The sequence below is a fragment of the Mytilus edulis genome, chromosome 10 (assembly GCF_963676685.1).
Source record: "Mytilus edulis chromosome 10, xbMytEdul2.2, whole genome shotgun sequence".
Lineage (NCBI taxonomy): Eukaryota > Metazoa > Mollusca > Bivalvia > Mytilida > Mytilidae > Mytilus > Mytilus edulis.
The window spans coordinates 7,677,296-7,693,241 of NC_092353.1; the positions used below are offsets into that span (position 1 = coordinate 7,677,296).

The 15,946-nt window shown below is 32.6% G+C and overlaps 1 protein-coding gene across 1 annotated transcript; it reads left to right on the forward strand.

Annotated features, from left to right (window-relative positions):
* The first annotated feature begins 2,671 nt into the window (after positions 1-2,671).
* LOC139493281 (ankyrin repeat and SOCS box protein 16-like) lies at positions 2,672-15,439 on the forward strand. Its single transcript, XM_071281513.1, has 7 exons — positions 2,672-2,788; positions 5,668-5,792; positions 9,442-9,576; positions 10,460-10,512; positions 11,782-11,840; positions 12,418-12,543; positions 13,388-15,439. Exons 1-7 carry the CDS (start codon positions 2,738-2,740, stop codon positions 13,487-13,489), a joined length of 651 nt encoding a protein of 216 aa, XP_071137614.1. The 5' UTR covers positions 2,672-2,737; the 3' UTR covers positions 13,490-15,439.
* The last annotated feature ends 507 nt before the right edge of the window (positions 15,440-15,946 follow it).

Sequence of the window (15,946 nt, forward strand, 5' to 3'; positions counted from 1 at the left end):
TCATGAAAACCATATGAAAGCTACTGACCCCATATAAAGTCTGGCATAGGGGTCACCAAGTATCAAGGAGCACAACGTGAGTGAGTGCACCCTTAAGGACTTCTGTACATAGTAGTTTTTTAGTAATGTCAGAGAGAATTTGTTCCAGTCTTTAATGGTTTGAACGGAAAGAAAATTGTTAGCTGTCTTTATTACATTAAGTTGATCTTGTAGAAGACTGATTCTGCTGTAATAAATTTTGCGATGGTATGCAAATATTATGTTTATGAGGAGCTAAAATAAAATTTGAAAAAAATAGGCAGGACAGGAGTTTTGAATAAAAAAAAAAGCCAGGATGAGACACTTAGTAAAAAATAAAGGCAGGATGATATTTTACATGTTTTATGTAAAAAAAAATCCGGATGAACTAAAACAAAAAACAGGACTTAATAGAGTGAAAATGAAAAGGCAGGACAGAGATTACAACTAAAAAAAATGTAGGGCAACTTTGTTTATCCTAGCCCCCTATGAAAATCAAATGGTAGCTACCTTACAATTTTGTGAAACATTACTGGGTTCTTTCTTAGTCGGCAGTTTTGTAAGGTTTTCCAACTCATAGTACGTGTCTAACATTTTAAAGAAACTTCAGAGGTTTTTTTTATTTTTTTTGGTTGGCACACATACCTTGCCGCCCGTTTCTGTACCTTTTCTAGTGTTCGTATATTTTAATTTGTAAATTATAGTTCCCATATAGTACAACAGTATTCTAATTTAGGATTTTCGAAATGTATATATGTGTTTGATATGCTCTTTATCAAATTGTTTTTGATTGCATTATAAGTTTCTTCTGATGAAACATAAGGATTTATTTGCTTTAGCAGCGGTTTGCTGTATGTGGGTGTTCCATTTTAGGTCTTTGGAAATTGTGATACCTAAGTACTTTGAATGCTGATGTGGTTGTACATATTGTAAAAAAAAAGTAAATGTTTTTTTTGGGCTTTGTTCATGATGTATAGAAATAAATTCTAATCAGCCAGTCTCGTCCCTATGAAATGGCAGCTTCTATAGATCTTCTTAAAGCTTGAGGCAGTTGTTTTGAAAAATTAATTTGTCAGCACTGAAATTACACTGTCATATGCGAAGAGTCTAATTTGACTATGTTGGGTATATTCTGGAAGTTCATTCATATAAGTTAGGAATAGTGTTGATCCTTGCAGCTGGATTGTGCCCAGTTGGACACGGCTCTATAGCTGATATCACTGCCTGGTATTTTTTTATGATGATATGTTTTCTAAAGGTACTGTTTGATTTCTGCTTGAAAGAAAAGATTCAACCCAGTTTATTATTATTTTTCTGATATGACAAAGTATTTCATATGGAATAGTCTTCTCTTGTGTGTAGTTAGGTACCTTGACAAAAGCTTCAGCAAAATACAAGATTACAATAAAGATGTACTGTCATTCCGAGTTTGTGGAAACCATCATAAATTGGCAGATAGTTAAATTGTGCATGCAGAATCAGTAGACGCATTGAAGTCATTTCTACAAGAACACCGTACATGAAATCGGCGGCCTCGGTCTGCTTAGTGAAGCATTCAAGACTACCTGCATTGGTGGCAGTATGTGGTAGGGCATTCCAGTCTCGTATCGTCCTTGGGTAAAAAGATTCCTTCCGCACTTCGGTCCTACTCTACTGTAGTACAAGATGGTACTTGGTATCCATTGGTGTTGATGTTTCTGGATAGCCTATCTAGTGGAATGAGAGTATTACTGGTGTCAACTTTCACTACCCCGTTGGCAAGTTTCATCATTGAAAGCCTTGATGTACACCTACGGTCTTCGAGGGTTTTCCATTCTAGTTGGTTAAGCATGTCACTAACAGATGATGTGTTATGATATCTGTTAGTGATATATCTGGCTGCTCTCCTCTGTGCCATTTCCAGTCGGTTTTTGTTGTTTTGTTGATAAGGATTACAGACTGTACATGCATATTCTAGAGTCGGTCTTACAAGTGATTTGTATGCATTTTCTTTTATTGTGTTGTTATTGGTGTTCAAGTTACGTCTGAGGAATTAGCCTATGGTCTTGTTTGCCTTAACACATATATGTTTCACATGTGTTCATTCCATTTTAAATCGGAACTAATGGTACAGCGTGAGCCAATTAAGGTACTTTGCAGAATTAAAAGATTCGAGGGTGTGGCCATGCAGTACATTACTAGTTTGATTTATTTTGATTGATTTGATTGATTCTTTTATAATTAGGCTTACGTTTTCTTGAATCGTGTTTAGATTTTTCACGCAGACACTGTGCATAGTTTGTTCAAGTCAGGAAAATAAAAATTCATAGGTGGCAACCATGCACTTATAAAATTTAAAAAAAAAAAAAAATTATTTAGCTCAGATCATTTTTTAAGTTTTCGATGCTTTCCATCGTTTTTTATTTTTTTTATAAATTTAACACGTAATTCAGAATATTATTTTTAATCAAATACGATTCCAATACGGTATCAGAATACTTGTTTAGTGAAAAAAAACATATCGGCTCCTTTTTTGAAATTGAATGGTTGTTCCCTGAATAATATTATTATTAGACTTTCTTTGTCTGTATTTGTATTTATCTTCTTTTTCGATTATAGATAAAGGATCTTAAAGGGACCGACAAAGAAAAAAAATGCCTGTGTACAATTTTTAATTTTTTTTAAATAATCCCGCCAAATATTAATTTGATCACATGATATCCATGTGATTTATTCTAGCATGGCAGCCTCCATGAGTGTTGCCAACGCCGCAGCTAACGGCGATTTAACGGTAATTTCCAGCATAAAGAATCGAATTCAGTTAATACTCACAATAACAATCTGATGTTTATTGATTATTCGTTTCGCCTCAAAGTGAATAATCCCGAAGTAGCGACTAAGGAGAACAGAAGGTGGTTGTCAATGTAAACCACTATTAAAAATTCAAAATCAACAGCATGAACAGTGTTAAAATCGAAACTATAACAACTCGTTCCACTTTCGAATCGCCCCACCTTCTAAAGAGTCGTCCCACTCTTGTTTACCTGAATGCTCTTAATTGTTTACCAACTAAAAATAAGGTTATGTCCCATACACCATTATAAGTGATAAGTTATATGATTTGCTACTGACCCCCTACAGATCCATCAGGATAGAGGGTTAGTAAAATCCATAGGGGATGAGGTTGTAGGCTGAGTCCCCTATGAATGTTACTCACCCTCTAGTGAACTGTATATATAATTAATTTATTGCACGCAAGACTTTTCCTGCTGCTTTTTGTAGAAAAATAAACAAAGAAATACAACAAAATCAATAGACAACGTCACCATTAACCCTCTTGGAAGCAGGACAAATCGCCCCACTGGCAAAACGCCCCACACCAAATCGCCCCCACTTTTTCACCAACTCGCCCCACTTTTTGAAAAAATAGCCTCACTTGTGAAAAGGGTTATATCCCGTTAATTTTTCCCCGCTCAACTCGCCCCACTTATTGAAAAAAGGTAAAATCTACTTCAATATATAATTTTCAGGTCTTCCAAATAGCCCCACTCACAGACATATATGTGTATATACGTCTTTGCCCCACTTAAATGAAAACTAATTTACACAGAATACCAAAAAAAAGACGAAATTTATTAAACCATTATTTTTTAGGTTGAATAATGTTTAACATTCTTAAAATATAATTGCAAATACATTTTCGTATCATCATTGGAGAATAACTTTATACTTGTAAAAGAGGGACGAAAGATACCAAAGGGACAGTCAAACTCATAAATCAAAACAAACTGACAACGCCTGTAGTATCCTTTATCTCCAATTCGATGGGATAGATGCGTTCCACATAGTCACCAAATTTTGAATTGTTTAGTGAAAGAACGTCATCTATATAGCGGAAAGTAGAGTTAAAGGATATTGCTAACTTCTTATCTTTCTTCCTAAGAAGTTCCTGCATGAAGTCAGCCTCATAATAATGTAAGCTTAGTTGTCAGGGGCGGATCCAGCCATTTTAAAAAGGGGGGTTCCTAGGTCAAAGCGGGGGGAGGGGGGGGGGGGGGGGGGGGGGGGGTTCTAATTACATGTCCCCATTCAATTGCATTGATCGTCCAAAAAAAAAGGGAGGTTCCAACCCCCAAACCCCCCCCCCCCCCCCCCCTTCTGGATCCGCGCCTGGTTGTATAACAATTGAAAAGAAATCTGTTAATCAGTGTATCATAATCATACAATTGAAGGATTTCAATTAACAGCAATTTGATGTTATAGCACTTCACCAAGGTTTTCATAGGTATTGAAGTGAGGCAGGGACAGATATACAACGAGATTGCATCTTTTTTCATAAGTGGGGCGAGTTGACACTAATAAATTCATTGTGGTTTATCTATTTGTCCCGAGTGGGGCTAGTTGGCAAACCTTATTTCAGCAGGATTTCAACCCTTTTCATAAGTGGGGTATGTTGTTCAACCTTTATGCAATGGGATTTTAACCTTTTTCATAAGTGGGGCGATTTTTTATAAAGTGGGGCGAGTTTGTAAAAAAGTGGGGCGATTAGGAGTGGGGCAATTTGCCAGTGGGGTGATTTGTCATGGATTCACCCTCTTGATGCCGGAGAGACACATATGTCCACACAGGCAGTGCAGGAGGGACACATATGTCCATAGTTTAATTTATGCAAGCTTCTAATCAATGCTACATATCTCTTTCAATTAAAAGACCGAAGATTAGACAGTGTTATGTTTTTCTCCAATGGGTCCAAAATGTAACGGTCATTACATGTATGTCGTGACGTCATTTATCGAATAATGTCATTGTTTGGCATGTTACGTGACAGACGTTGAGCTGTCGTATTTTCCAGCATATAAAATGCAACCTTGAAAAAATGACGGCAGCAAGAGGGTTAACAGTAGATGTGACGTCATAAAATATCCATAAGGGGTCACCACGTGACGGCGCTAAACCAATCACAACGTGATATTTTACCAGCAGTGTGATAATGCATGTAATGCTACATGAATAAAATGGAAATCTGTCCCGGTTGACCTGAGAATCTGATATGCATGAACTATTGATGTCAATTTACAACAATAGACAACTTTCGAGTTCGATGCATTTCCATCAAAAACTCTGGTTTTAGTGAACGTCATTTGTGCTTTAAGGGGTGTTGTCACTTCCATTCCAATGTTGAGCCAGTGGTTGGAAAACAATAATCTATATTGTACGAATTATTCGGCAAATTGAATTCTCAAAATTGACAATCAGCATTGCTGTCATTAGGGTATTGTCATTAAGTACATTTTGTACCTACAGAACAACCATTATTTCTAGTTTATCCTGCATAATGACGATCACTAAGACGCTTGATGAACGTAAATAGTGCAGGGATGCCATAGATTTGTTAGAAATTTACACATGGCCTTAACCTTGTTGTTAGATTTCTATCCAGAGTGTTTGTGAGGGATACAATTAACAAATATCACGGCCAAGGCCATCATAGCCATGTGTAAATTAAAACAAATCTATTCATAAGATATTTGCAACTTCAGTTCATCTAAGACCTTCATCAATGAGCAAAACATATACAGCCTAGCAAGCTATAAAAGCCTGACCTAACAAATCATACAACAATTGATTTGCCTACAGTAATCTTATGAGTAAATGTTTTATCTGTTGCAGTATGCTAGACAATGTATAGAAAATGGTGGAAAAGTAAATGAATACTCGAGAGATGGCATGACACCATTAGCTGTAGCCTCTTTCTGGGGATATGCTGATATTGCAGAATTCTTACTGGAAGTAGGGTAAGTTTTATCTCAATCTAAATGAACCCATAGACAGACAGATATGGAACACCACAGCTGTCTTATGTGGAACACAGATATTACTGTACATTATGTTGTTTTATTATAACTTGATGGTATTTTGTCTTTACCTGATATGATTTTGAAAAATATGTAATAACATTTTGATATAACTCAATATGGAATAGTCATTACCGGTACTTGATGATATTTTGTTATTACCGGATGTGGTATCGTATTGACTTGATATACAACATGTAGTTTTGTCATTACTTAATATGGTTTTGTCATTACTCGATGTGGTTTCACCATTATTTAATGTGGTTCTGTACATGTCTTCAGGTAATTTGGTTTTAACACTTGTAAGGAAAAATATTTCTGGAAAAATTTGCTATGTATTTTAACTAAACTAAAAATTTTAATCAAGAACAGTGTAATTTTAATTAAAAAAGATATGAGGGAAAAATAGTCCAGTCAATCCAGCATAAACTTGCCCCCAACCTTGAAGTAATTGCAACAGACGATTTTTAAGTTTTAATCTTTAGCATTATACCCCAAATATACAAAGAAAAAAGTCCAACAAAATCTTACTTGAGGAAAACTATAAGATTTGATTTTTAAATTCCTATGGAGATTTGCATTTAAATGAGCGATAACTCTGCAAAAAGGCAGACATATCAATAAAAATTGTTACAAAATTATAACTTTACCGCTTCTATTCAACAGTATGTATTGATTCATAGATTTTTTTTTGTGCTGTCATTAGTATAACAAACAACTCTAAAGTTGTTTTCATATCTTTTATCAAGCTACAATCTAGATTTCATAATTCATTAGTTGACCATTTATTAAAACTTTCAGCATCATCATCGTAATGTTCAGTCAAGGTAAAGAATCTCAAATCTAATAAAACTAATAAAGCATATATTCTTCTTTTTGTGATTTAAAGTTTTTAAAAAAAGGTAGATGCTGAACAACATGAACAAATATAATTTACAGATATAAACAATACCAAATATTCACATTAATTTTTCAAAATGGTATCAAAGCCATAAATTTGCAATTTCTTTAATGAAAAATGTTCAAAAAGTTAAATAAAATACCCATAACCCATAAGAAATCAACTAAAAACTGAAGAAGGAAAAAAAGACTAATTTTTTGTGGAGTTATCTCCCTTTGCAATGTTAATTTCCATTAGAAATTAAAAAATGCTGATTTGAGTTTTCCTCAAGTTAGACTTTTCTGTGTATATTTGGGGCTTAATGCTATAGATTGGAACTTAAACATTTTCTGTTGCAATTAGTTTTGAGGTTCAAACTTAGTTTGACTGGACTAAAATTACTGTGAATTTTTTATATACATGGTATATATTTGAATTTTCTCTAAATTAGCTTTCGATTCATAGTTAACTTATTCTCATCAATTGGCGTCCGTTGTCTGTCGGCCGTAAACTTTTACAAAAAACTTTTCCTCTGAAACTAGTGGACCAAATTTAACCAAACTTGACCACAATCATCATTAGGGTATTTAGTTTTAAAAATGTGTCGTGTGACCTGGCCAAGCAACCAAGATGGCTGCCATGGCTAAAAAAAACAGGGGTAATGTGTAGATTTTGGCTAATATCTCTGAAACCAACGCATTTAGAGCAAATCTGACATAGTTAAAATTTTTATCAGGTCAAGATCTATCTGCTTTTAATTTTTCAGATTAATCGGACAACCCTTTGTTAGGTTGCTGCACCTGAATTAGTAATTTTAAGGAAATTTTGCCATATTTGGTTATTATCTTGAATATTATTATAGATAGAGAAAAACTGTAAACAGCAATAATGTTCAGCAAAGTAAGTTCTACAAATAAGTCAACATGACCAAAATGGTCAGTTCACCCCTTTAGGAGTTAGTGCCCTTTATAATCAATTTTAAACAATTTTCATAAATTTTGTAAATTTTTATATGCCCGTCAAAATTTTGACTGGATATAATATGTTATACAAATGTCCGGTGTCCGTCCATCTGTCTGGCGTAAACATGTCGCACTGTAAATTAAGATTGACTTATCCAAATTTCATGAAACTTATTATAGTTGTTTCTTATGATGGTCAAATGATCTGTATACTTTTTGGTGAAAATAAGATTAAAACTTTTTGAGTTACAGCACTTTGTAACTAAAACAGGGGGGTGTTTTTTTCACATGTCGCACCGTATATCAAAAACGATTTTTGATTATTGCTTAAAACTTTACACAATTCTTAGTTATATTAATCTTAAGATCTATATACTTTTTGGTGATGATTCAAAATTTCATTTTTGAGTTATTGAGTATTTTGTAAAAAAAGGGGGAGGGTTTTTTTACATGTGGCACTGTATCTCAAAAACGATTTATGATTATTGCTTAAAACTTTACACACTTTGTTATACTAATCTAAACATCTGTATACTTTTTGGTGATGATTCAAAATTTCATTTTTCAGTTATGTAGTATTTTGTAAAAAAGGGGAGGTTTTTTTTTTACATGTCACGCAGTATCTTAAAAACAATTTATAATTATTGCTTAAAACTTTTCACACTTCTTTGTTATATTACTCTAAAGATCTGTATACTTTTTGGTTTTGATTCAAAATTTTATTTTAGTGATATTTAGTTTTTTTGAAGAAAAAAAAGAGGGGGGGGGGGGGGTTCATATGTCCCCTTGTATCTCAAAAACAATATATGGTTATTGCTTAAAACTTTATCAGAAACTATTTATGATTATTGCATAAAACTTTCACACAAGGCGACGGGCGTAACATGCGCTCATGGCGCATCTGTTTATAACAAAATAATATCCACTGAAACTACTGGGCCAAGTTCATTATAGATAGAGATAATTGTAAGCATCAAGAATGTTCAGTAAAGTAAGATCTACAAACACATCACCATCATCAAAACACAATTTTGTCATGAATGCATCTGTGTCCTTTGTTTAATATGCACATAGACCAAGGTGAGCAACACAGGCTCTTTAGAGACTTTAGTTTATCATGTTTATATATGTTGTGTACAAGTTGTAATTTTGTACAAACTATAAAATCCTTGTACAAATTATATAATTTGTATAAAAGAGGAACGAAAGATACCAGAGGGACAGTCAAATTCATAAATCAAAAACAAACTGACAACGCCATGGCTGAAAAGGAAAACCCATCCCTAATATTTTCATGGCATTCCATCTATGCCATCGATTTTTCATGGAAAAAGGATGGAAATGATGTAAAATTTGATGAAATTCAATGAAATTCATGGCAAATATTTTCCATGGCAAAAATCAAAGATAAACAGACAAACAATAGTACACATGACATAACATAGAAAACTAAAGATTAAGCAACATGAACCCCACCAAAAACTAGGGGTGATCTCAGGTGCTCTGGAAGGGTAAGCAGATCCTGCTCCACATGTGGCACCTGTCGTGTTGCTTATGTGATAACAAATCCTGTAAATAGTCTAAATCAGTAGGTCACATTCATGAAAGAAAAGGGGATTATAGACACTACCAACATTTTGTGCACAACATATATATATTTTATATTTCCTCATGAACAAACTTATGCAAAAAAGGTACACTATAATACATGTATTAATTTTCAGATAATTCTGTTATTTTGTTTTAGAGCCAACATAAACTTGTGCAATAAAGGAACACAATGGACACCACTTCATTGTGCTGCTTTCCAAGGTCATGGGAAGGTCATAATGAAATTGATGGATCATAACCCTGACATGACATTGAAGGACAGTCAAGGAAGGTCAGTTTATTTCACAAGCATGAAAACAGACTGTAGAACTAGCATGGCAAGAATGTCCTAAAAAAAGTTTGTCTACTCATTTTGTTTTATGATAAAGAGATCAGCTCATTTCATCTTAAAGCTTTCTATATGTCTTAAATCCTTTATATCATTTGGCAAATTATTCCAAATGATTAGACCAGAATATTGAAAAGTCTTTTTGAAGTATTTAGACTTTGGCCTTGGTACATGTATATGAAGATGTCCAGATATTGTTGACCTAAGAGAATTACTATATAGATCACTGCATGCAGTAAATTTACTTGCAAGATAATCTGACGCTAGTCCATTCATACATTTAAACATTAAAATGGCTTGAAAATATTTTATCCGAGTAAAAATGGTCATCCAATTAAGTTCTTTAAACATTGATATTGATGGATAATCAAAAGGCTTATTCAAAATTAATCTTGCTGTGCGCTTTTGTGGTTTTTGAATTCGCTTAATGTTGCAATTTGCGGTAAAACACTATATGGTGCAACAATAATCAATTATTGGTAATATATAACTATTATAAAAAAGGATAGGACCTTTGCGAGGTAAGTATCATATTAGTCTTTTTAGCAGGTATAATCTGCTTGAAAATATTTCACATACTTTATCTATGTGAGTTGACCATGATAGATTTTTATCAATATGGATACCAAGAAGTTTTTCCACTTCTACATTGTCAAATGCAGTTTGATTTTGCGATAATACACCCAAGACATCGTTACAATTCTCAAGTTTTCTCTCAGATCCCATAAGCATACATTTGGACTTCTTGTTATTTATTATCATATTGGTTTTAGCACACCATTCAATGCATGTATCAACAATTTAATGTATTCGTTTATTGTTTCAGGACTGCAATTGATTTTGCATCAGCATTAGACTCAATATGGCCATTTTTTGCTGGTAAGTTAAATCAGTGTTAAAGCAATTTTGGCAAATGATATGGAAGTGATCTTGTTCAGCAATGCTCATGTGAAGAAAAATAGAAAAAACCGATTGAAAAGTATTTAAATATTGCTTACAACATTCTACTTGATGTGGAATATACTTTGTTCCAGTTTATTTTCACTCATCGGACAAATGTTGTCTTCATGTGATGTTTCTAACAGTCATCTTACTGTAGTTAAATGATAAATTTGTTTTTTAATTAGAAATAAGAAGATGTGGTATGAGTGCCAACGAGACAACTCTACATCCAAGTCACAATTTGTAAAAGTAAACCACTATAGATCAAAGTACAGTCTTCAACATTGCAATTGGCTCACTCTAAACAGTAAGCTATAAAGGGTCCTAAAAAGGACTAGTGTAAAACTATTCAAACAGGAAAAGCAACAGTCTAATATATATATAAAGATTGAAAAAACCCTTATGAACCACATCCACATACAATAACCACTGAACATCAGGTTCCTCATCTATAATGTTCTTTTCTAGAAGCAAAGGTTTTTATGCCCCACCTACGATAGTAGAGGGGCATTATGTTTTCTGGTCTGTGCCTCCGTTTGTCCGTCCGTCTGTGCCTCCGTTCGTCCATCCACTTCAGGTTAAAGTTTTTGGTCAAGGTAGTTTTTGATGAAGTTAAAGTTACATCAACTTGAAACTTAGTACACATGTTCCCTATGATATGATCTTTCTAATTTTAATTCCAAATTAAAGTTTTGACCCCAATTTCACGGTCCACTGAACATAGAAAATGATAGTGCGAGTGGGGCATTCGTGTACTATGGACACATTCTTGTTTATGATGATCTATTTTTGTTTGAAATACAATGAAAGAAGGATAAGATACTTAGGCAATTATAAACCATAAGTAAAAGTAAGGACACACAATAAAAACACTATGGAAACAAAACATTCAGCAACAGGCTTCAAAACATATATACTTCTAATATTTCTTAAATTTTCTTTGATAAAATGACACTCTTTGTTTGAAAACTTAGACTAAAAATAAAAATCATACAATAATGTGTCAGGAAAGGGTGATTAAAAAGTTTAAAGAAAGTAAAAATTCATGATTATATTTACTCCAAAAAAAGTACAATCTTTCAAAATGGAAAAGGATTAAAAGATATCAAATTAATGATATTTACACAAGCTAAAATATGATTTTGTTATTTAACTGGGTCTTACAGTAAAAGCGTATTTTTTTACTTTGGTTTTGGTTTTTTTCAGCTGCAGGATGTAGACGTACTATGAAGTCAGAATTAATACAAATGGATATTGTTAAAAAGGTATAAATTGTTAATTGTATATATATTGGTTGTTTAAAATTAATATAAAGTACCATACTACCATGTTGCCATAAACAAAACCATACATGATGATTGAGTTCAGCATATGGTCTTCAACTTTTAACGTAATCCAACATCAAACTGGTTATTAGGAAAGCACTTATAATAGTTGGCGTTAGATAGAATTGACACCATGTTTTTGGTGGAATTTTTAAACCTACCAACCACTTCATTCCAGATGACTTTAACAGTACTGTCCTAACTTTTGGAGTGATTGTGATTAACAACCATTGCACATAGACTGAGTAATCTATTTGAATGGGCTAAGCTGAATATGACAGATTTGACTAGATATGGTATACTTGTCTTTGTAATTTCTCATGGTTTTTGTTTAAAAAATGATAGTTGACCCCCTAGTATGGTTGAATTCAGTTTTGATAAATATGACAGTTGAAATGTTATAAAATATTCATGCTAGGACTGAAAAATGCAAATATTTAAAAAAAAAATGTCAGTTTCATATTTATGCTTTGATTTACTGTTCAATAGTAAACAACTTTAATACTGATATTTCCAGGTTAGCCAAGATGATCCATCAATTGCTGTTATTCCAAGATCAGATTTTGCTCATTTTTCCCGACCAGGTTCTGCTTATGTAATGAGATCTCAACCAATGAACGGACCAAGTACAGACAAATATAAGGTAAAAATACATTAATAGAATGAGAAATATATGATTCATTTGTTTTATTGTTCTCCATTTAAAATGTAAATGAGTGAAAATTAACTCTTGCTTATCTTATGTCTACTATTTAGTTTTAAATTGAGAATGGAAATTTGGAATGTGTATTTATTTTGGCTACAAAATGAATATAAACATGCACCTAAATAATCTGTCATCAAGAGCACGTCAAGTTTAAGGGGGACTATCAAACAAGCACAACCCAAGGGACAGGGGATCAGTCTTTCCCAAGACCTGAGCAATGGCAGACAAAACTATAAAGCAATCAGCAAGTTTTAACAGTTTTATACAATAACAGATCTAAATGATGATAATGTCAAAACAATAAACAAATAATTAAAATCCAAATGTTCTAAATTATAAAGTCACTAATCCAAAATCAAAGTACAGTTCAAGGTTCTAAATGTCCAAAGTTAAGGTTCAATTAAAATAATTCCACTTAACATTTCATTATCACTTGAAGTCCAAAGATTGGTTGAGTTGAGTTGATCTAGTTTTAGTTTTTTTCCCTCATATTCATGGTTTAGTGATCAGCATTTAGTGTTTGTGTTTTTCATAGATACCATAAATAACAGGTTCAACTGTATTTGGTGAATAGAATGATTTTGAAAGGTGTACATGGCAGAGTTCGACCTTGACCTAAACTCCCTACCAAATACTTCTATATTCTAAAACATTATCACCATGTGTTTAATTTCCATCACATTTTTTATTGGGAACTACAAACAACAAAGTTCTGATTGTTTTTATCTGAAGGTTAATTGTGCTCATGTTGTAAAATTATTCTTTTGTTTTTTATAACCAGATTGAGGCTGCCCAAACAGGTGATGTCTTAGCTGGGACACCTGATGAAATGAACCAGTGGGACAGACGAGGGAATCCATCATTATCCATGTGGAGAAGTTGATGACATTATGTTAAAAGTCAGCCATCCGTCCTATTACCAAGCTTCATACAGTACGTTTATAAAACAATGTAATTATAAATGTTAAATGGTAATATTGAAGCATACGTTTATAAAACAATGTAAATTGTGATATGGTAATATTGAAGCATACATTCCTGTCATCATTTACATACACATAAAATACATTTTATATATTTTTATGTAAATAAAAAAATGTACTAAGATTTATTTATACAGTTGTTTATCATAATATTTATATTTGTTTCTACTGTAAAAGTGTGGTATAGTCAGCAATGTTGGTGGAGTGTGTATTAACTTAAGATGCACCGTGTTATATTTGATCAATAGGTGAGGGATAGTACAACAATGTACACTAATAGTTAAGTTAGATGAAAGTGCAGATTCATATTACCTTATAAGTTTGATTTTTGCCACATTTTCGTATGTTAGTTTTATATATTCCAATATAAAAGATGCCTTCTTGTTATAATTTGAGTGGAAATCTGTTGTTATACAATGAAATTGTATAGTTGTAAAATGGTTCAAAGGGAGGTAACTACAATGCTGACTTGCTCGTTCTGTAGGTGAAATGATCTGATTGTTAATACCTTAGATGTTTTTAGTATGAAAAAAACTTTATTGATATCAGATAATTTTATTTAAAAAATGTTTTTCTGAACTGCGCCTTAGGATAGGAAAACATTTTGCAAAAAGAAAGAAATATTTATGGTATTTATTTTAATTGCAGAAATTTTATTTCTTTCAAAATTTAAACAGTTTGATTTATATAGGCAAATAAATCTAATGAAAGGATTGTGTAATAGATTGAATTTTAACAATTGGGAACAGTGTTTTGTAAAAATCTAGGTCATTGTCAACAATAAGAGGAGTTTCACATTGATGTTCTGTTATTTTTTGTGATTATGAATTACATTGTTAATCTTTGAAAATTCTAAGACTAAATTGTAGGTCATTGTCCATGTATCAAAATTTGGATTGTTTGGTCATTTTGTTGAATTTTCTTAAACCTCTGATGTTTTTGCATAAACAGTAAATTAAGATTAACTAAGGCAACAATAAATAATAAATGGGCATTACCAAAAAAACCTTAATTACATGTGAAAAATATTGTTTCAATTTCAAAGCTTTAGAGAACTTTGGTATATCATGTGAAAGTAAGTTTACATTTGCTGACCTTTGTTTAATTTTCAAATTGTGAAACAAGTACATTTAAAAGTATGTAAAACATTTCTTTCTTGTTTGAAAAAACAACAACACAAAGTTTATGAAAGTGTGAATTTCCAAAGACACCTCATTTTCTAGGGGGAAAAAACCTCACACGATCGGAGAGAGTATTATGGCATCCTCCATTAAATTTTAAATGCAGAGCGAAATAACTTATATGTTGTGTTCTTTTCAATTATAGAAATGTCATAAGATTTTTGTTTCTAATTCGGTGGGTAAATCTGTACCACTTGAAAGTTTCAGAATTAAAGTCTTGTGATATCATTCTATTATTATGAGGTCATCATAAAAGAAAACTGTAAAAACTGTTGTTGAACATGCATTATTGAGCTAATATTTTCTCCCCTGTACATGCATTGACTAATCATTAATGATTGCAATTAGTTTTATGTAACATGTACATTTTCAAGCATTGTAACAGAGTAAATAATTTACTGTAATTTTGCTAATTTACTGTGAAATCATGCCAGTCAGAAAGTACAGATATCTTCATTAAATAATATTTTCTGATTGGCAGTTACTGTTTTCTTGGTTAGTGCTTTTTAAAATACAGACAAACCATTTTTATTGATTTTTTGTTTATTCTGTAATAAAATTACAATAACATATATCTATTGTTGATGTATTTTTTCTGCACATACAACTTGCACTGTTTTAGATAGAAATCTATCACTGGAAGAAGATAATAAATTGGTGTGTTGCATATATGGTTTTTATCTTTTTCACCACAAGTGGTGTCTGTGGCCAAGCTGTCTTAGTAGTTCAACTATGGTGTTTAACTCCATCTTAATTGACTATATATCTATGATTGACAGTTTTCCTACCTTATGTGGGTTATTCTGTCAGGGCACTCTTGCTTCCTCCACCAATACAATTTGTATGGAGCTTAATTGGCCCTGCCTTTCAGTCCTGGTTTATTGACTTTAAAACAATTTCATGATTAGGTTAGTTATTAGGAAACCACTTATGCTAAGTGATATTTGGAATGCAGTTGTTTTGGCATTTTGATATCTTGTTTCCTCATATTTGTTTCTGTGTAGCTTTAGTCATAGTTATTTGACTGAATATTTTTCATAAATACACGCTTTTTATTTCCATCAACTTTATACTTTATACAGCCATTGAAAAAACACATGTAACACATACATGTTTTTCTTTTTTACCACATGGGGCTAGGTAGTCAACATAGGCGGATCTAAGGGGGGATAGGCC